The sequence below is a fragment of the Sardina pilchardus genome, chromosome 11 (genome assembly GCF_963854185.1).
Source record: "Sardina pilchardus chromosome 11, fSarPil1.1, whole genome shotgun sequence".
Taxonomy (NCBI): domain Eukaryota; kingdom Metazoa; phylum Chordata; class Actinopteri; order Clupeiformes; family Clupeidae; genus Sardina; species Sardina pilchardus.
In genome coordinates, this window is record NC_085004.1 from 7,086,358 (window position 1) to 7,108,846 (window position 22,489).

The 22,489-nt window shown below is 44.1% G+C and overlaps 1 protein-coding gene across 1 annotated transcript; it reads left to right on the forward strand.

Moving 5' to 3' along the window:
- The first annotated feature begins 6,554 nt into the window (after positions 1-6,554).
- On the forward strand, positions 6,555-20,432 carry LOC134095515 (hepatic and glial cell adhesion molecule-like). The gene is made up of 6 exons (XM_062549107.1): positions 6,555-6,624; positions 9,664-9,999; positions 17,123-17,377; positions 17,757-17,831; positions 19,561-19,649; positions 20,072-20,432. The coding sequence occupies exons 1-6, from the start codon at positions 6,555-6,557 to the stop codon at positions 20,360-20,362; spliced, it is 1,116 nt and encodes a 371-aa protein (XP_062405091.1). The 3' UTR covers positions 20,363-20,432.
- The last annotated feature ends 2,057 nt before the right edge of the window (positions 20,433-22,489 follow it).

Genomic DNA, 22,489 nt, shown 5'->3' on the forward strand with positions numbered 1-22,489 from the left:
ATAGTTACCTCCGCCAAGGAGGTTATGTTTTTATCGGGGACCGGCGTATGTTTGTCTGTCTGTCTGTCTGTTTGTCTGTCTGTTTGTTAGCAAGATAACTCAAAAAGTAATGAATGAATTTCGCTGAAATTTTCAGCGAATGTCAGGCATGACCCAAGGAAGAAACGATTACATTTTGGGAGTAATTCCGTCGGGATTCCGGAGCCGTTTATGTATTTAGCTTAGTGGTGTAATGGCATGGTATGGCCACGTGGTGGCGATCTGAATAGTTTAGGTTAAAATGTATGACAACCTAGGAAGAAGAAGGCAGGGGGAGGTAGCTGCGCTCTCTGAGTGCTTTTCTAGTTTACTGATGTGTTCATGTGATGGGAATGAATCTCCTCTCTTCATGCAGGTCTGGACTGCATGTGTGATGCTACTGGATGCTGCATGTTATGGGGCTCTGGGAGGATCTGTGTAGCCTACCTGCAGCTGATGAGGAACACCAGAGGATAATGACTGATCCTGTATTATGGCAATACAGCTGTTTTTAGATTCAGAAGATTCAAGTGTTCTATAAAGAGTTCAACACCACATCAGTCCTCCAGAGGTGGCAGTTTGCTCCTGATAACGGGACCATGATCATAAACCCTGCAGTGAGGAGAGACGCAGGAACATCACTGGAGTGATCACTGAGGAGTCAACAGGCAGAGGAGTGGATCCTTACACTGTAGAGCTGACCATAGAAGGCAAATTTCATCTCTTCTCTGAAGCTTTAAGAAGTAATCTTCCTCAATGTCACACTGGGTGTAAACACTGATCTACAGTGAGGTTTGTAAGTTCATACCTTTACAAATCGTATTTACATAATCTTATATTTATTAGCCCCTATGTCTGATGTGGACCTGTCAATCAACTGCTCAGCCAATGGGGAGAGGAGTGTGAGGTGCTCATCCAATGGGGACAGTCCTCAGTACAGCTGGACTCTGGATGGGAGGCCTCTGAGTGAAGCTGATGCTGATCTCAGTTCAGATAACCAGACTCTCCTGCTGAGGGGGGATGTGACTGGACAACTCACATACAACACACTGCACCCCCTCCCCACAAATGCACACTTCCCCTACACATATACACTGCCCCTAACCCTCCAACCCCCACATAACTTATAGTACACCACTATTACCCCCCAGAGGGTAGCGCTGTAGCTCCATGTACAGTACATGCCCCCAGAGGGTAGCGTTATAGCTGCCTGGCCTCGTTAGCTGCTGGCTGTAGCAACTCCAGCTATGAAAAAACACAGAGAAATGTTTACGGAGACGGAGAAATGTGAAAACTCGCCAGATTTCTCATGTAATGGTGCTTAATAATGTGTGTGTGCTGTTTTAAGTTCAAGTTTATTGTCATGTACTCATAAAATAATTTATAAGTAATGAAATTAATTGTGGTCAAGTGTCCAGAAATAAATAAAAAAAGAAAAATAAATAGATAATACAAAAGAGGGGTTGGGGAGCACCAAGGGACACCCAGGATCATCAGGGTCAAGGAAAAACTCCCTTGTTCAGGAAGAAACCTTGGGCAAATCCACGGCTCAAGGGGCCAACTCAACTGCCGTCGTGCTAGTAGAGTGAGCATGTAAGTGTGTGTGTGTGTGTGTGTGTGTGTGTGTGTGTGTGTGTGTGTGTGTGTGAGTGTGTGTGAGGGCAAGGGAATCCTAAGGGCAGGCATGTGTGATGTCTTGGGTGGAGTAGAGGGTAAAAAGGAGGGGGGGGGGGGGGGTAATAGTGGTGTACTATAAGTTATGTAGGGGTTGGAGGGTTAGGGGCAGTCACATATGGTGCTACAGGTGCTGTTTCCTTTCAGGTGCCTCCACCACTGTGTTTGTCACACCAGCTACCCACACCCTCCCCTCCGCCCACACAGAGTGCCCAGGCTCAGGTAAGACAGTAACTCACTGTGCGGCTATTAGCATGTAGCTCTCATGTACATGCCCCCATAGTGGAGCACTGTGAAGTCACTGACCAGTATCCGGCCAGGCCCCGTAGCAGCAACACAAACACTAGAGGCTCTGCAATAAGACAAACTGAAAATGAAACCTGGTGATTTTCTAAACTGATTAGACATGGAACTACACTCTCACTCTGGTGCAATAATCAAGGAAAGTTGCAAATGTACCATGGGTGCAGTGATACCACGCAGCACCTGAAAATAGTCCCCATAGGCAACAAGCAGAAGTAGTGCTTACACTGTGTAAAGCACCATGAGACATGTGTAATGTTTTGCCGCTCTATAAGTGAAATTAATTGAATTGAAATTGAAATTGAAATTAAAATAGGGTCTTAACAGGCTGGGGTTGGAAAACAAATGAGCATGTCACATGCAATACAACAACTACTGTTTTTATTGATGACATTTTTTGTGATAATGTTGCTGTCTGCAGGTGGTATTTCTCCAGTGTTCATCAGCGTGTGGCTGGCAGAGATCATCATCCTCACATTACTGCTGGTGGGAGGGTATTACCTCTACATAAGAAACAGGACCGCACACACTCCAGGTCAGACATCACACACATTATGCAGAATACACAAAACACACTTTTACACCACACATGATGACACACTCCAGGTCAGCGTACACATTACACATTTTAGAGCACAACGCTCTTAAGAAGTTAAGAAGCCTTGTTGAATGTTCACTGATTATATGCAAATATCACCAGTTAACATGCCAACCAGCTAAACTGGCACTGTGAGTATGCAGCCGGCCCACTGTGTGTGTTGTTTGTTGTTTGTATTTTTCTCTCTGAGAAACTGGTGTGTCTCAGATGAGCATAAGGACCAGAAGGTGGAGCTCCCCATTGGTCAAGAGGAGGTGCAGGTGCAGTGACTCCCCATTGGTCCAGAGGAGATGCAGTGACTCTCCATTAGTCCAGAGGAGGTGCAGTGACTCCCCATTGGTCCAGAGGAGGTGAAGATGCAGTGACTTCCCATTGGTCCAGAGGAGGCGCAGCTCCAGACTACTCCTCCATTCCCCGTCCACAGAGACTCTGATCAGTCCAACAGTCATAGTAGCCTGTTTGTTACCAGACCCAGTGACTTTGGGAGTCGCTCCAACTTCAGTTCTGCTGTTCAGTGGTGATGTCAGGCGACTGCCTAGTTTCCTTTGGGTTAGATGCTCACTGGCGGTATATTGTGTGTGTGTGTGTGTGTGTGTGTGTGTGTGTGTGTGTGTGTGTGTTATGTTGATTTAATGTTTCTCACGTGTGTGTATGTACCAGGGGGTCAAGACCATGCAGATTAGCTTCGGCATTTTGCAGACGCCATTTTGAAGTATGGCACTGCATGCAGCATTTAGAACCAGCTCTGTGCACGAAAGTCCGTGTTGGTGTGCCTTCATATTGGTGGGCGGGTACCTATCTGCCGGCTACAGCCAAACGTTACTCAGTGCGGGACTCCACTCAGACTCAGGTGTGCAACTCAACTGGAGGACAACTCTCTTTTTACAGAATGTCCAATAAAAATCTATGTTGTTCCATGCGTCATTTTCAGCTTTGGAACTTGGCGCATGGTCAGAGCCGACTGGCGCTGGATCCGAGCTCCAGTGTTCAATATGGCGTTGACTATGTGTATGTGCGTGTCTGTGTGTGTGTGTGATCAAAATGAGCCAATTCCGTAGCCCAATGTCATTGCCGCAGGTCAGCATCATTCCAGCTAAACATTCTATAATGTTATAAACATGCAGTCAGCAGAGGGCGCTGTGGCCATACCATGACGTCTGAGCACCCACGGGGACCCAGGTTTGAGCCCAGTACGACCAGTCAGCAGTGTTTTAAGTAGCGCTGCATTTTTATATATAACTGGAAAGCGGGACTAAGTCCCGCCCTCCATACAAATGAATGGCCGAGGCTAGGCTAGTAAATCCAGCCAATTCATAGTCAACGCCATATTGAATACTGGAGCTCTGATCCAGCTCCAGTCGGCTCTGACCATGCGCAAAGTTCCCAAGCTGGAATCCAGTTCAGAGGGTGGGGATAATGCACATACCTCGCTTGCCACGTAATATGAAGAAGAAAAAGTTGCTTGGGAATGCACACCTGAGTCCGAGTGGAGTTCTGCACTGAGTAACGATTGGCTGTAGCCGCCGGATAGGTACCCGTCCACCAACATGTACGCGCATGAGAGTTCGTGCCCAACACAAATAAACCTAACAATAACATCTGTTTTGAGTTAAAAAGGAGAATTCTGGCTATTTTTCACATATATTTCAGTACTGTTGGTATGAATAAAAAAATAAAATATGGCGGGCCTGAGCACCTGTGGTGCGGACCTGTGACATTTCGGAATCTAACAAAGCAACTCATAGTTGTTGGTGGGCATGTGCATGAGCAACACACATGCCCACCAAATTTGGTTATTTTTCATCAAAGTATGTGTCAACCACAACAGACAAGAGGCTAGGTGGCGCTATAGAGTCCCTAAGCCACACCCTCGGCCAGAGCTCTGTCGCTGACTAGTGGCAACAATAAAACACAAGCCTACCTAATTGTCGTGAATGTATGTGTCAACCATAAAAGACAACATGCTAGGTGGCACTATATAGTCCCTAAGCCACACCCTAGGCCAGAGCTCTATCCCTGACTAGCGGTAGCAATAACAAACATGTCCACCAAATCTGATTCATTTTCGTGAATGTGTCAACCACAACAGACATTGCGCTAGGACTAGCGGCAGTAATAAACCACAAGCTCACCAAATTTGATTAATTTTCGTGAATGTATATGTCAACCACAACAGGTAACACACTAGGTGGCGCTATAGAGTCCCTAAGCCACACCCTCGGCCAGAGCCCTGTCTCTGAATAGCTATATAGCAAAACACATGCCCACCAAATTTGGTTCATTTTCATGAATGTTTGTGTCAACCACAACAGACAATGTTGCTAGGTGGCACTATAGACTCCTTAAGCCACACCCGAGGCCAGAGCTCTGTCTTTGACTAGCGGCAGCAATAACACACCAGCCCACCAAATTTGGTTAATTTTCATGAATGTTTTGTGTCAACCACAATAGACAATGTGCTAGGTGGCGCTAGACTCCTTAAGCCACACCCTAGGCCAGAGCTCTGTCTCTGACTAGCAATAGCAATAACACACGAGCCCACCAAATTTGGTTACATTTCGTGAATGTATGTGTCAACCACAACAGACAACGCACTAGGTGGCGCTATAGAGTCCCTAAGCCACACCCTAGTCCAAAGCTCTGCCTCTGTCTAGCGATAGCAAAAACACACAAGTCCACCAAATTTGGTTCATTTTCGTGAATGTTTGTGTCAACCACAACCGATAACGTGCTGCTAGGTGGCGCTATAGAGTCCCGAAGCCACGCCTTAGGCCAGAGCTCTGTCTCTGACTAGTAGAAGCAATTCCACATGTAGCTGCCAAATAACATCCAATTTATTACCTTTTTTCTGCCTATAACACCAACTTCCTGTTTCTTAATAAGACGCCATAATTCAAACTTTCGTCATTTCTGGTCGCAATTCCTCTTGTCTTGAGCAACCCCTCAAGATCATTTTAGTGCTTATATGACACGATTTCGATAAACCGTCTAGGAGAAGTGTTTCAAAATACGTGATGTGCAAAAATCATATTCATAATCATAACTCAAATTCTTCTAAGATTCACTATAAAGTTTAAATGTAAAACTTGTTCAGATTCAGACAACACATATGCCCATCAAATCTGGGCCATTTCCATGAATGTATGTGTCAACCACAACAGACAACGTGCTAGGTGGCGCTATAGAGTCCCTGAGACACACCCTTGGCCAGAGCTCTGTCGCTGAGTAGCGTTACCAATTCCACACATAGCTGCCAAATTTCAAGAGTTTTAGAGCATACCTAGTTGGTGAAAAAAGGCAAAACGTGGCCCAGAAGAAATTTAATCTGAGCAAAAACAATAGGGCTTTGAACCTACGGTGCAGCCACTTCAGTGGCCGCACCTCCGTGCTCGGGCCCTAATTAAAAAGGGTGCTACACTCTTGGGGCATTTTCATGTGCCCCTATTAACTTGATTAAAGACAAGACAAATGTCAAATTGTGCAATGATTCATTGACATATGACATTTGCAATGTGGACTCTTGTGGTGAGCGGGGCTAACAGGTGTGTAGAGCTAACAGGTGAGTGGGGCTAACAGGTGTGTAGAGCTAGCAGGTGAGTAGAGCTAACAGGTGAGTGGGGCTAACAGGTGTGTGGAACTAACAGGTGAATGGGGCTAACATGTGAATGGGGCTAAAAGGCGAGTGGAGCTAACAGGTGAGTAGGGCTAATAGGTGAGTGGAGCTTCTAGGAGCAGGTTTCAGGAGGGAGACCAGCTGTGCTTCCATTGGCACACACAAACACACACACACACACACACACACACACACACACACACACACACTTTTTTTCTCTATTCATTTTACCATCCTTTTCTCTCTCCATTTCTTCAGCAGGAGATGTGAGGGCTCATGCGCGCGCACACACACACACACACACACACACACACACACACACACACACACACACACACACACGTATGCATGGCTCACACAGTTTTCCCACTGCAAGTGTTCATGTTGATGACAGTTGGTCAGCTGAAGGGCAACTCAGGTACTACATGTGTTTTGGTCAGCCCAGAGAACTCACTCACATCAGCATCAGGAGCTAAAACTAGATGCACCGCATAGCGGTACACAATATGACCGCCGCTCAGTTCTGCACATTCACACCACAAAAATAAATGACACTTGTCAACTCTCCTGTATCTCCTATTTGTGCAATTTATATGCACATATCTGCGACTCTTGTAGCTCATGTGTAAAGAAATGAGTGTGTGCAGGTGTGAGTTTGCCTTTGTGTATAAGAGTGTGTGTGTGTGTGTGTGTGTGTGTGTGTGAGTGTGCGTGTGTGTGTCTATGCGTGTGTATGTGTGCGGGCATACGTGTGTGTGTGCATGTGTGGAATCTGTGGATGTGTGTGTATCTGTGCGTGTGTGTGAGTAGGTCTATGTGTCATTCTTGACCAGCAACCCTTCCCTCAAAAGCTTAATCTGCAGGCCGATGGGTGTTCAGTCACTAAATGTACATAACAGGTAAATTGATTTATTTTATAGCCCCCCATGGATGAAATTCCACAAAACTTGGCATGCTCCCAGAGGATGTTAGGTTAATCATACACATGAAATTTGGTGCAGTTCAACATTTCATCTGAAGATAGGGGCGATTAAAGCAATATAATATTGTATTTTCCTTTTTTACTATGGGTGTCACAAATCACGAATGACTGGTTATAAGCTAAGTTGATGCGGGCTCTTGAGACCAACATACCATAAACATTTCGTCATCCTCTGTGTCACGGTTCAGGTAGTTATTTAGGAAAAACTGCAATTTTTGGGTTTCAGTGGGGGCTAGCGCGGGGGTGGAGTGGCCCCCAGGGACGAAACCAAATGTATCCGTAAAAGTCTCTTGGGGCTACATGCCCACCAAGTTTCATGTGTCCTGGTGTTAAGGTGTCCCGGGAATCGTTGACCAAAAATTTATGGGGAAAAAAGAAAAAAAATGAAACTTTGACAAAAACTATATGACCGCTATGCTAGTTATGCTAGCGGCGGTAATAATAAACAGTCAAAACCAAACTCACACACTGGTCTCAGCTGGTCAGCTGAAGTGCAAGTCAAGTACTAAATATGTGTGTGTTGATCACCCAGAGAGGCCCTATTTGACCATATAAGGCATGTAAGGGCACAGCTACTCGCTGACATCAGCATCAGCAGTTAAAATATTCATAAACCAGCAAATGAAACAAACTCACACATTTAACCACTGTGATGATGAAGTGATAAAAAAATAAGAAAGAGGAACTAGAAGCTCTGCTAATTGGGTGTGGTGTTTGGTTAATTGTGTGAGGTGTTTAGAAAAGAAGAGCTCTGTTTTCAAAATTGTGTGCAAACGATTGGAAAAAACTGCCCACCGAGTGTTCTAAGGATAAAGGTGACACCTACATCTCCAAATGAAGAGGCTCCCAATTATGCTAGATACTGAGCAGAATTTTGTGATTTGCTTGGCCCTTTTTTTAAGGCTCTTTCATCTGTTTCAAATTGGGCCCACTCCTCATTCGAGAGTCGGTGGATGTAATTACCAAAGTTACCTGAAGTGTTTGCTACACCTCTCGTAGCAAAGTGGGAACCAGGGTCACTGGTGTTCCATTGTTGTTTGTACACTTTGCCAGACTTGTGGGTGGCTTTTAAGGACGACTTTAGTGTTATCATTAAACACATCATGAACAGTACTTTCCATCCCATATTATTAGGCTACTCCTTTTTCTACGTTATCGGCGGCAGTCACGACGGGGGAGAATGTTAGTGTTTGCTGCATGCTGTCATCAGGCCTCCGTCCGCCATTGCTCGCGCATGCGCACGCACACACACACACACGTCAAGCTTCCTCCTCTCTCTCTCTCTGGGTGCACACAACACTGGGCTCATTTGAACTCTCCAGAGACTGACTTGTCTGTGTGTGTGTGTGTGCGTGTGAAGAGTGTGTTCTCCAGGATGTGTGTGTTGCTTCCGCAGATGAGAGCTTTTGCTGGACTTGTTGTTCTACTGGTCACATCAACTTATGGTAAGTGTGTGTGTGTGTGTGTGTGTGTAAAATAGACTAGATTTATTTGTCTTATATATTTCTTATTTATTTATTACTGCTACTTTAAGGTTCATGGGGCCTTCATGTCTTGGTGATGTAACTGGAACTGATGTAGTGACTTGTAAAGGGAGCTCACAGTGTTGGCGTCTGGTCATTTCTAATGATGTAGCCCTGGCTGTACAGCTCTATAACCCCCACTCTAGGCCCTCACATATTCTCACAGCCATAACCTACTCACACATGTGTACAATACATGGAGGAATTACTGACATTAATAATCTACTCACACATGTGTACAGTACAGTGCAGGAATTACTGACATTAATAACCTACTCACACACTACATTAGCACTCTACTGTATAGTATGTCCCTTCATAAGCAATAGTGTCCTGTAATACCAAGTGACACTGTTACTGTCATCTAGTAGAGATTGATGGTAATCTTGATACCACAGATGAATGAAGACCCAGTCAGACCAATGGCAGGACAAATAAGGAACAGATTTTTATTTACAATGATGTGCATGAAGCGAGAGATAGCATGACTTCACCTAAAGATCAGCTGCTCTAACTAGACAAGGAAATAGTTAGGGTTTAAGTACTCAACAGCACAGTAACAGTGGCAAAGCCATGGACACATCCAGTCTGCCCTAATCAATGGCTGTTGACACGAAACAGACAATAATAAGCCTTCCATGTTTAGGAGCAGTACATATATCATACAGGGTCACACAGGAGCACAGTGAGATTTCTAACGGTAGTGTGCTGTTTCTACTTGATATACAGTGAGATTTCTAACGGTAGTGTGCTGTTTCTACCCGATATACAGTGAGATTTCTAAGACTAACAGTATTGTAGAACTCCTGCTGTGGCACTATTTGCCAAACACAGTCACACACACACACACACACACAGGGCAGTTCAATGCAAAAATAATAAAAAGACAAAATAACAAATAAAGCTCATGATGTGTTCAAATGATGAGAATGAATCTCCTCTCTTCATGCAGGTCTGGACTCCATCTGTGATGTTACTCAGGATGCTGAATGTTATGGGGCTCTGGGAGGACCTGTGTACCTGCAGCTGATGAGGAACGCCAGAGAATATGCCCTGGGCCTCTTTTATGGCAGTTCATGTGTTTTTAGAGACAGAAGATCCAAGTCAGTGTTCTATAATGAGTTCAACACCACATCAGTCCTTCAGAGGTGGCAGTTTGTTCCTGATAACGGGACCATGATTATCAACCCTGCAGAGAGGAGAGACACAGGAACATACAGAGTGCAGATCACGGAGGAGTCAACAGGGAAATCAGTGGGAATACACACAGTACAGCTGACCATAGAAGGTAAATCACTTCATCTCTTCTCTGATGTGATAACAGATGTAACATCTCCTGCATTGTAACACAGAGGGGTTTAGTGAGGATCTTAAAGGGGTCTATAAGGACACAGTGCAGTGGATGATTAAAAGTAAATATCCTCATCCTCTGTTAGACATTAGTAAGTTCAGTAATCAGACTCTAATGGCTGTAAGTAAACTCAGAGAGTGTGAGCTGTCTTCCCCCACCAAGCCTCATGTGTGAAACACACAGATACAGGATATGAACTCAGTAGTACGGAGGGGTTTGTCTTTGAGCTTCTCTGAGCTGATCCTGATTTGATCAGCAAATTGTCCCATTCACATCTTTCACTGTACATGTTTATTTACCTGCGCCAAGGAGGTATATGTTTTCATCGGGGACCGGCGTTTTCTGTCTGTCTGTTTGTCTGTCTGTCTGTTTGTTAGCAAGATAACTCAGAAAGTAATGGATGGATTTCAATTACATTTTCAGGGAAGGGAAGGGACATGACCCAAGGAAGAAACAATTACATTTTGGGAGTGATCCGTTATTCCATCGAGATTCCGGAGGCGTTTATGTATTTAGCTTAGTGGTGTAATGGCATGGTATGGCCACGTGGTGGCGCTCTGAACAGTTTAGGTTCAAATGTATGACAACTTAGGAAGAACAATGCAGGCGGAGGTCTGCACTCTCTGAGTGCTTTTCTAGTGCATTTTACTTTGTCTTTGAGCATCACCGAGCTGGTGATTCCACAGAGCATGTTTGTGGTGGATCATGTTCATGTGTTTTATTGTCATGCCTTTTCCAATGAATTCTACATCTTTCACAATAGATGCTCATATATTCTATTTTATTTTCTTAACTGAGTGCCTTTTACTCTCACTGGGTGAAAAGGGTCTGAATCAAGGGATATTGTCCGGATATTTGTTATGACATGCAGCATATCAGGAACAATTTTGGTCATATCTTGAGTTTTTAAGAATCAGTGGAAATATGACTTATTTTGACTCCTGATTTGCTAATCACAATTTGATGATCACAAAATGAAAACTATAAACACTCAGAGAGCGCAGCTACCTCCGCCTGCATTGTTCTTCCTAGGTTGTCATACATTTGAACCTAAACTATTCAGATCGCCACTGTTATATTCTGCTCCTTATGAACTGACTCTGGCTACAGAATTTATTAGTTCGGTCCAACTGGACAACAGTTTATTAGTTTGTCTTAACACATTACACTCAGTACATCTCAACTCTTGTTCTGTCTAAAGTGTCACACCCTAACAGGTCCGTGGAACAACAATTCCTATTGTTACATCCTTTCTCTTTTTTGTTTTGTTTAAGCTGTGTGACTGTTAATAAATCATAACAATATAAACATCTCTGTCCGGCATAACTCATCTGTTAAATTCTGTAAAAATAAATGTCTTCTTAAGACTAGGTAACAGGAACCATATTCCATCTTGATATCCACTCCACTCTGTTAAACATTTAAAAGTCAACATAAAAATTCTGTAGGACCTAACACATAACCCTTTGACTATGAACACACACACTGATAACAAACAACCCACATTATCATTTTTTCAACATGTATGGTCTTACAATGTTTTCGCTTGTTTGTTTTTCAACTACATGAACATTCCATCAAGATTGGATTTTTCTTTCTCTTTCTTTTTTTTTTTTTTTGTTTAAACCCTCCAAAGTCCATGAGTGGTCTATACCGCTACATTAACCCTCAACGTCCATGTACCGCTACGGTCTGACCACCGTGCGACCAGCCCTTGTGATCACAGGTCCATCTTTGTCACCAGGTGCACCTTTGTCACTCAAGTCTGCGTCTGTGCGCGCGTGTGAGTCGGGGGTATCAGTCAGAATGTCAGTCTCTATGTCCATAGGGTCGCCTAGGGCCTGTTCCACAGCGCGTCTGAGGTGTTTTCGATTCCTCCTGAGGACACCACCAGACTGCACCTGGACGTCGTACGATCTCGCATCCACAACTCTCAAAACCTTGCCTGGTCTCCAGACAGTATGGGGTTCAAACGGCTGTATTCGCACACAGTCACCTGGTTTTAGAGTGTCCAGGTCTCTGGCTGCTTTGTTATAGTAGTCACTCTGGCGCTGTTGATTACTTTTCTGTGCTTGTTCCACTTTTGGCTGCAGAAGGCTAGCCTTTTCTGGGCAGCAATGTTCTGGTCCGGCGGCTGAGAAGTCTTTGCGCTGGACTGGTCTCCAGGCCTTGTGATGGCGTGTTACGGTGATCTAGAAGAGCAAGGTAAGGGTCCTGTCCAGCCATTTTTGCTTTGAGTAACAGTCTCTTGGCTGTCTTGACCGCTGATTCTGCAATACCGTTGCTCTGAGGATGCCCAGGTGATGTGTGAAGAGAATTGCGGTCCATTGTCGGAGAGGACAATGTCAGGGATGCCTTGTCTGGAAAAGTGGGTTTTTAGTTTCCTTATCACTGTTGTGGATTTTGTGTCTGAAAGATAGTCTATTTCCCAGAAGTTGGAATATAATCTACCGTGATGAGATAGTCTTTGTTGTCAAACGAAAACAAGTCCGTGCCCACCTTAGCCCATGGCCTGTTAGGCATTTCATGTGAGATCAGTGTTTCTCTTTGTTGTTTGTAGTCCACTGACCTGCAAATGTCACACTTGGCTATATATGTCTTGACCTGGTCATTCATGCCGGGCCAGTAGACGCACTCTCTGCCTCTCCGTAGGCATCCTTCCACTCCAAGATGAGAAGAGTGCAACCGGGACGTGATATCTCTTCTTAGGGCATCAGGGATGACCACCCGTTCACCCCGGAACACTATTCCATCTTGGTAGCTTAGTTCATCCTGGAACGACCAGTATGGCCTAATGTTGCTTGAAGTCTTTGTCTTGTCATTTGGCCATCCCTGTAGTATGGTTTCGATCAGAGTCTGCAGTGTTGAATCCTCTTTTGTGGCAGAACGAATCAAGCTGAGGCTGTCTGTGGAGATGGGGACATGGTGCAACATATTAACAGTCTCTATTTCAGCCTCTACTGAGCCATATGCTGAACATTCGGGCAGATACGCTCGACTCAAAGTATCTGCTAGCACCATGTCTTTGCCTGGCAAGTACACAACATCCACATCATACTTCTGAATGCGCATCATCATTCTCTGAAGTCTTTTGGGTGCACTCAGCGATGGTTTCCTCACTATGTTCTCTAACAGTTTGTGATCACTTTGCACTGTTACCTTGCGGCCATACGTGTACTGGTGGAATTTCTCTAAACTGAAAATCATTGCTAAGAATTCCTTTTCTATTTGGGCATAGCCCCTCTCTGTCTGTGTGAGTGCTCTGCTTGCAAACGCTACAGGCTTACCTCTCTGCACCAGTGCTGCACCCAAACCGGTGTCCGATGCGTCACACTGCACTGTCAGTTCCTCCTCTGGGCTGTAGTATTTGAGCACAGGCGTGTTCGAAATAGTCTCTTTCAATTTGCGAAATGCCTCCTCATGTGGCTCTGTCCACTTCCACTCAGAGTCTTTGTGCGTGAGCTGCCGGAGTGGCTGACAGTGGTCAGACAGATGAGGACAAAACTTAGGTAGGTAGCTAGGTAGTTTACCATACCCAACAGCCTCTGAACTCCTTTAACATCTGTTGGTTTTGGCATGTGTCCGATGGCACGTACCTTTTCCGGGTCTATCTTTAATCCATCTGCAGTCAGGAGGTGTCCTATGTATGTAGCCTCCTTTTGCCTGAGTTTGAACTTGTCTGAATTGAGTTTGATGTTTTTCTGTTTGCATCTATCCAAAAACAATCTCAACTTCTCATCATGATCACGCTGTGCCATGTCTTGAGTCTCACCTTGTCCAGTGATCAGTACATCATCTGCAATGATGTACAGACCTGGCAGATCATCCAGTGTTTGTGTGAGTCTTCGCTGAAACACTTCAGGTGCTGGACTTATCCCCATGGGAAGTCTCAACCATCGGTATCGTCCAAATGGAGTGGCGAATGTACTCAGAAAGCTTGACTCCTCATCTAACTTCACATGCCAGAACCCGCTTTTGACGTCACAGACTGTAAACACCTTGGCTTTGGACAGGTCAGGGAGAATGTCCTCTATTGTTTGCAGTGGGAAGTGACTGCGCTTCAGCGCTTTGTTCAAAGGTCTTGGGTCAATACATACCCGTAGCTTCCCATTCTGCTTTTGCACAACAACCATTCCATTAATCCAATCGGTGCTGCATTCTACTGGTGTGATGATTCCTCTGCGTTGTAGGTCTTGTAGCTCGGCTTTCAGTGGTTTCATCATGGCGACTGGCACCCAGCGCTTTGGCAACTGCACAGGTTTCACAGAGCTGTCTATTTCCAGTTGATATTCTCCTTCTAGGCAGCCATCTCCAGAGAACACATCTGCATACTCTGCTTTTATCTGGTCCATTGTCCATTGTCCCCTGTTACTCTGCATTACGGGTAAAACTGTAACCATGCCGTCAATTGCTAGGATATTCTCATAATGCACTTTTATCAGCTGCATGCCTTCACTAGCTCTCTTGCCAAGCAGTGGCACAGTAGTACCACCACTATCTACCACTTGGAACTCCAGCTGGTACAGCTTCTGGTTCCTCGGGTTCCTCAGCTTCAGCTTGCATTTACCCAGTGGCTTCAGTTTGCTTTTGTTGTACATCACTAATATACTCTTATATCTGCGGTGCGACGGCCCTTGCACTGCGTGTACTTCCTCCACTTTGACTCCGGAGATAGCCTTCACGTTCTCCCGTGACAGTTCCGCGGCCCTGCACAACTGTATGCAGGAGTCGAGCGTCAAGTTCTTCTCTCGGAGAAGTCGTTCTCTCATGATAGTGTTGTTGCTCCCACACACGATACGGTCACGAATGAGCGAGTCTCTCAACGTTCCAAAGTTGCACGTTTTCGCTAACACTTTCAGTTCCGTCACATAAAAGTCAATAGTTTCACTCAAGCCTTGATTTCTTGAGAAAATCCGATAACGTTCCACAGTTTCATTGACACAAGGATTGCAGTGAGCATAAAATTTTTCGACAATGTCCTTCATTTTCCATTCATCTTTATCCACCTCACCCATCAGTGTGTCCAGCAGTTCTCTGCCACTCTCGCCGACAAGATAGCTGAAAAGTTTCCCCTTCGTCTTGTCGTCATCATCGTCCAAAGTTAACACATAAAGCATAAACTCTTCCCTCCAAGTCTTCCACGACTTCGCGAGGTTACCGGAGTCCATGCACAGTGGCTGTGGTGGTTTTAGTCCTTCCATGTCAGGCGTTGGTATGCTAATTTCAGCCTTATGCTAATTCTAGCCTTGCCACGCTTACAAAGACAACGCGAACGTCTTAACTCCCTAACTTGAAGTCAGACGGTTGTAAAACCGGTCAAGTCCGTGACCGCTGCCACCATGTTATATTCTGCTCCTTATGAACTGACTCTGGCTACAGAATATATTAGTTCGGTCCAACTGGACAACAGTTTATTAGTTTGTCTTAACACATTACACTCAGTACATCTCAACTCGTGTTCTGTCTAAAGTGTCACACCCTAACAGGTCCGTGGAACAACAATTCCTATTGTTACAGCCACCTCGTGGCCATACCATGCCATTACACCACTAAGCTATATACATAAACGCCGACGGAATCCCGCCGAAATTAGGATCACTCCCAATTTAATTGTTTCTTCCTTGGGTCATGTCCGACCTTCCCTGAAAATCTCATCGAAATCCATCCATTACTTTTTGAGTTATCTTGCTAACAAACAGACAAACAGACAGACAGACAGACAGACAGACAGACAGACAGACAGACAAACGCCGGCCGGTCCCCGATGAAAACATATACCTCCTTGGCGGAGGTGATGAGTGTTGAGATAAATACATTATTCAGTCATTAATGAGTTGTATTGTTGTTGTTGTGTCTGAGAATATGCACGCTGTTAAGTTGAATTAATTTTACAGTATTACTGGGTAGGTGTAGGGTTAGGGTTGGAGAGAAGGTGGAGAGGGACACTCCTGCTCTCATAACATGTGGTTGCTTTGTCCTATACTAGACTTGAAGTTACTAGTATAACTTTAATAAAAAGAGTAGCAAGTTCACCGAATGTTCACAACAACAATCTCAGTTATTCTGCACTTCATATCACAACACATTGCAGTTAGTATCAACCAAGGTAAGTGCGCCCTCTGATGGTGTGGTGGAATTGCAGGAACAGCACATAATAGAAGAACTGAATACACAACACGCTTGATCCACCATGGATGGGCCAGGGATGGAGAAAGTCCAGACTGTGATCTCATTGTGACTTGTGATCTCAGCCAGTCCTGTGATGTGGGTTCAGGGAGCAGCCTGGAGTAGGAACCCTGTGGGGTATACTACGAATCTCGATTAGTGGGTTAGCGAGGTATGTTGCGCTCAAAGCCAGGGTATGCTGTCATACGAAAGTGGATTTGTTTTAGCGTCGCTGTATCACCATGGTATCTTATGCTCGCAACCAAACCTGGTCGGGAGCAGGTTATGTGCTTAGTTATAGCTCAAATCGTGAAAAATCACCGCCCTCTGACCAATTCTAACCAATCCATTATCTTGAAAAACGAAGTTATCTCACGTGTGCTAATCTGTCAAACTTCGAACAGGTTCAGCCCCGCCTCTGCAAACATTTTGAATCTCGAAGGCGCTTTTAACTATGTTGCGCGTGCAAATATGTCACTACTATGGACGTGCATACCATGCAATATTTGATGACCATCGATTTTTTGATGTTATGGGTTAGACACTAAAAAAGACCACCCTAGATTTCTCTACCGCTCATAATCGTTGGTTAACCTAGGCTGTCTTGTGCGTCTCCACGTTTCCCGATTGGTCAAAGTCACCCCAACCACGAGAACGCGCACAGATCTGAGCTGAAAGCCTAGTTGGACAAATTCATCCTTGAGTGAGTTTCGTAGTACCACTCAACTCTGATTGCGACTTTCGTTTTTAGCAATCCAGGTTATCCAAAGAAAACCTGGTTATGTTCAACGAGATTCGTAGTATACCCCACTGGTCTCTGGTGAACACCCTGAAGAAACATGGCCATGTGCATAACTACATTCTGATTATCACTGTGGTTCCTCCCCTTCTCCAGCTCCCGTGTCTTATGTGAACCTGTCAATCAGCTGCTCAGCCAATGGGGAGAGGAGGGTGATGTGCTCCTCCAATGGGGACAGTCCTCAGTACAGCTGGTCTCTGGATGGGAGGCCTCTGGATGATGCTGCTGCTGATCTCAGTTCAGATAACCAGACTCTCCTGCTGAGGGGGGATGTGACTGGACAACTCACCTGCAGCGTCAGGAACCACGTCAGCAGCACACACACCACCAGACTGATGGAGCTCTGCTCTGGTCAGTGACTTCACAGCTGAGTGATTTACAGTAATCATGATTACCTCTGTAATCTGTAATACAGACATCAGGCAGGTCAATAGTGATTCTGCTCTGGGGCTAGCTCATGTAAATACCATGATGTCTACAACTCTGATTGGTAATTAGAGATTGAAATACTAACAAGTGATGCACAGGAGGAGGTTAAATCAAACAATTTGATATGCTATGATAATTGCAATGATGCATTGTTTACTTCAGCTGTTGTCCACTATATGGTCATGACATTATGTCGTTACCATCTGTTAAACACATATAGCATGTTTGTAAGATGCTTACGCCCTCTGCTGGAGGAAGTGTTTCAGTCACATATGGTGCTACAGGTGCTGTTTCCTTTCAGGTGCCTCCACCACTGTGTCTGCAACACCAGCAAACCACACCCTCCCCTCTGCCCCTACACAGTTCCCAGGCTCAGGTAAGACGGTCATCACACTGAGAATGAAATATTAACAGGGGATGCACATGAGAAGGTTCAATCAAATAATTTGATAATTGCAATGATGCACCGTTAACTTGTTCATCTTGTTCATCAAACTAGATGTACCGCAAAGCGGAAACAAATATGACCACCACTCAGTCCTGCAGAATTTCTGGATTCAAGTGTGGATTCCAGTTAATGTTGGCAGTTATTCAAAAATGGATTACAAAGGATATTTCAAAAAGGTTCTGCAGTGGGTACCACTTTAAATTGTCCGGTTTCATGCGTGAATCACACATTTATGAAATGTGCATACGACCAAAATTAACAAGGTTCAGCTGGATGTCACTGTGGCTCGAGATCACTAATGATCTCTTTTGGACGTATAATGCACCTTCATGTCGTAAATTCTAGGGGCGAGGCCATTAAAACGAGCATATAGGGGTGTGATATTTAAATTATGCTTGTTTCCAGCCGCCACATTTATCAACACACGTTTATTCTTACGCTGGAATTGGAGTGATACGAAAGTTTGATGAATCACACGTGAGCCCCGTCGTAAGATGATTTCTGCGGTCAGATGTACGCTGGTTTCAACGCTCGGTTGATAAATGAGGGTCACTGTATTTATATTTCCCCAGTGAAGCTGCAATGACCCAAATAACCACCAGGTGACACTTGGCAGCAGGGGTAGGAACGTCAGCATTCTGTATTTATTTTTCCCCAGTGAAGCTGCAATGACCCAAATAACCACCAGGTGACACTTGGGAGCAGGGGTAGGAACGTCAGCATTTAGAGCTATAATCAAACAATCCTGAAGCAAGCTGAACATCTTTGCTGCTTTTAATATAGCCTATCGATACGCTGCTCCAAACGGCACAGAGTCTCACAATAAAACTTGTTATTGTTTATGAAGGTGTCGCTGTTATTTTATGAAGAGGCATCTGGTCAACAGTGCCAAAATCACTGGTTGGCTCTTCAGAAACGATGGCAAAACACTGCCAAAATTCGTGTCTGTAAAAAAGATTTGTAGCTTTGTAGATCTACTTTGAGCATGACATATAGATGTTGCACTTGTCCCAATTGCTACCAAATTGTATGCACAAAGACATAGGTTCCTTTATTGCCTGTAAATAAAGCTGTTCTGCACACATTCTAACTAAATCCCTGTCAACAAAATATCTCAGCAGATTCGCATTTTGCATACAGACCAATTAATTCCACAGCTACAAAACGGTTCTACAATTTTTTTTATACAGTTACACTCAATTACACATGTGAGTTGGTGTACAGTAACATAAATGAATTTATTGTGTGGCCCCCCCATGAACAGAATTCCACAAAACTTGGCATGCATTCAGATGGTGTCATAATGATACACTTCCAATTTCGTGCAGTTTTGACCATGTCAGGTCACCTGCGATTACAACACCTCATTTTTGCTTTTTCATTTTTAACTAGGTGGCGCTATAAGCGGATCAAAATGAAAAACAACGGTTCCATAATATCCTTATGGGGCTTCGTGCCCACCAAGTTTCGTGCACCCCGGTCTTTCAGTCTCCCGGGAATACTTGATGGAAAATTGCTCATGAGCACAAAAAAAAGACTAAACCTATATGGACCTGCTGCTTTGCTATGTGGCGGATCATAATAATACCAGTGTTGTAGACCAGCTAATGAAAATGAGAAATATAAATGTTGTGTGTGTGTGTGTGTTTACCCCCAGGCCTTCCTCCACATATCGTGTACATCTTAGGAGGCGTTGCATGTGCTCTAGTGTTGGTGGTTGTCGTGACAGCTGTGATTGTTTGTAAGGTGAGTCTTAGTTGCATTCCGTCCTTTCAACCAAATTTTGACCCAACGCACTGGCCATTTATTTTCCTTTTCAAGTGAATGGGAAGGCATACAGGAAGGAACAGGATATGTACAGTAGAGACTACTGCCATATTGGCATTCTGAACTAACCCCATGCATTTCTAAAGAGGATTCTCTCAGTGCAGTGTCTCCTCATTCTAGTATACTCTGACTCTTCTCCGAGTTCCACAAGGTCTCAGCACAAACCTCTATGAGGCCAGCAGGGGGTGCACTGGAAGCTTCTCTTTATTGTTATGGGATGTCCCAACTCAGCACATACTAAGCCACAGTCAACTAATCCTCATGTGTTTTGATTCAAGGAGTCTATGCAGTATACAGTACAGTAAAAGTCATCCAATCCTGTGTCCTGATTCCTCTCCTAGAAGCGCAGAGTCCAGCTCCAGGACCATGTCAACATGTCAGTGCAGCAAGGGAGCGTCCCAAAAGGTCCGGATGACGTGGGAGAGAAGAATGACAAGGAAGCAGAGGAGATGGATGATAATGATTATGAAAATGTTGAAGAGGAAAATGATTACCAAAATGTAGACCACTATGGCACAGAGGAGGACATTGATTATGAAAATGTAGACCACTATGGTGCAGAGGAGAACATTGATTACGAAAATGAAGAGGACATTGATTATGAAAACGTCACTGTATGTTTTGACCCTTAAACATGTCTGACACACACACACACACACACACAGACACAGACACAGACACACACACACACACACACACACACACACACACACACCCCTCACATACACATTTACATCTGTGTCAGAACACAAACTGCTGTGCTCTAGCCTGCTAACACTGCTAGCGTGTTAACATTCAGACACACACACACACACACACATACACACACACACACACACACACACACACACACACACACACACACACACACACAATAACTCAGATGCTAACAAACCACATGATGGTCCTCAGCAGCAACAAGCAACAGTATTTTACTGTCAATTATATTTTACAGTAAAATTCTGGCAACTGTAACTGCCAGTAGTTTACTGTAACCTATATTTTACAGTAAATTGCTGGCAACTACAGTAACTCAATAATATGTGGGCTGAACTTGGGGGGGCGCTGTGGCGCAACAGGCTACAGCTCTCATACCATATACGGGTCCGAGTACCCGTGGGGACCCAGGTTCGATTTTGACCTGCGGTCATGTCCCGATCCCACCCCATCTCTCTCTCCCACTTGCTTCCTGTCTACATCTTCACTGTCCTATCATAATAAAGCCAAAAAGGCCAAAAAATATACTTAAAAAAAAAAATAATGTGTGGGCTGAACTTGTAAGTTTAAGGTCCTAACTACAGCAGTTAGGGATTATGGGTAATGGGTGTTTTTTGTTTATAATCTCTCTAAGGCAGTAGTCTTCTGAGAATTACATTTTAAAGTAAAATAATGGCAGCTACAGTTGAGAATATGACTTCTACAGTATGATATAGTTGTTGTATTTTTTACAATATAATCTAGTCATTTTATAGTCATAAATTGTATAGTCATAAGATTTCTACAGAATATAGCTCAGACAAGAGCTAGCCTTAAAGGAACACTTTACCGTTTTTTTCATATTAAACTACGTTATTCCCTTAATTAAGACAAGTTGATACATACCTCTCACGTTTCAATGCGTGCACTCACTGGCTCCGGTGCACGCCGCTACTTTGATAGCACTTAGCTAGCCCAGTTAATTCAGTTCATTCATTAGGATCCAAACAAAGATGTTGTCCGAAGAGTTATTCCGCCACACAATAGGCTATAGTTATCCCTCTTACCTGCTTAGAAATGCACTACATTTTATTTTGTCTCACCATACTTGGTCTTGTGACTACTCGTGTAACTGTATTTTAATAAGGAAAACATGGAGGTGTTTGATCGCTTCTAACTTCACCTCTGTTTGGAACCTAATGAATGAACTGGGCTAGCTAAGTGCTATCAAAGTAGCGCCGTGCGCCAGAGCCAGTGAGTGCACACATTGAAACGTGAGAGGTATGTATCAACTCGTAGTAGTTAAGGGAATAACGTAGTTTAATATGAAAAAATGGTGAAGTATCCCTTCAACATTGTAACATTTTTACAACACTTTCCATCATCGTAAAGCCCGATTTGATTGGTACAAACAGTTCTGGTTTAGGTGTGTGAAGTTGGCACCTCATATGTTGAAAATATGAATAAAAGGTGTTTTGATTTGTAAAACCTTTACATACACAGGAACAGAAAGCAAAGCTATAGCTAAGTGGCACTGTGTGCCAGAAAGAATGAATTGAAAATGCATTGAAAACAGTAATATTTCCTCCCGCCCCCAGTGTCCCTATCCGCTATTGCAACCTTGCAGTTTGTTCAGGAGACGATCGTTCCCCGTTTACATCTGGAAGGCTGAGACGCATAAAGAACAAGAAGAACCACGCTTGCAATTTAGATATTTATATATAGCCTATATATGTATAAATATACACGCTAAAGCTGTCGGGGAAGCTCTGCAGAGAAATATGCAAGCATAAAACGAGCGAAAATGAAAAACGAAACCGAAACTTAAGATGAAATCGCCAATCCTGCATAGTTTCTCTTTAATATGAAAATGGTGGAGTGTTCTTTTAATCACCTCAGTGGTGTCACCTCAGGTGTGCTGCTCTCACTGTGAACCTTCCAGCTCCGGAACAAAACATAAACAAACAAACACACACATACTGTACATACAGTACACACACTATACAGTACACACACACACACACTGTACATACAGTACACACACACACACACACACACACACA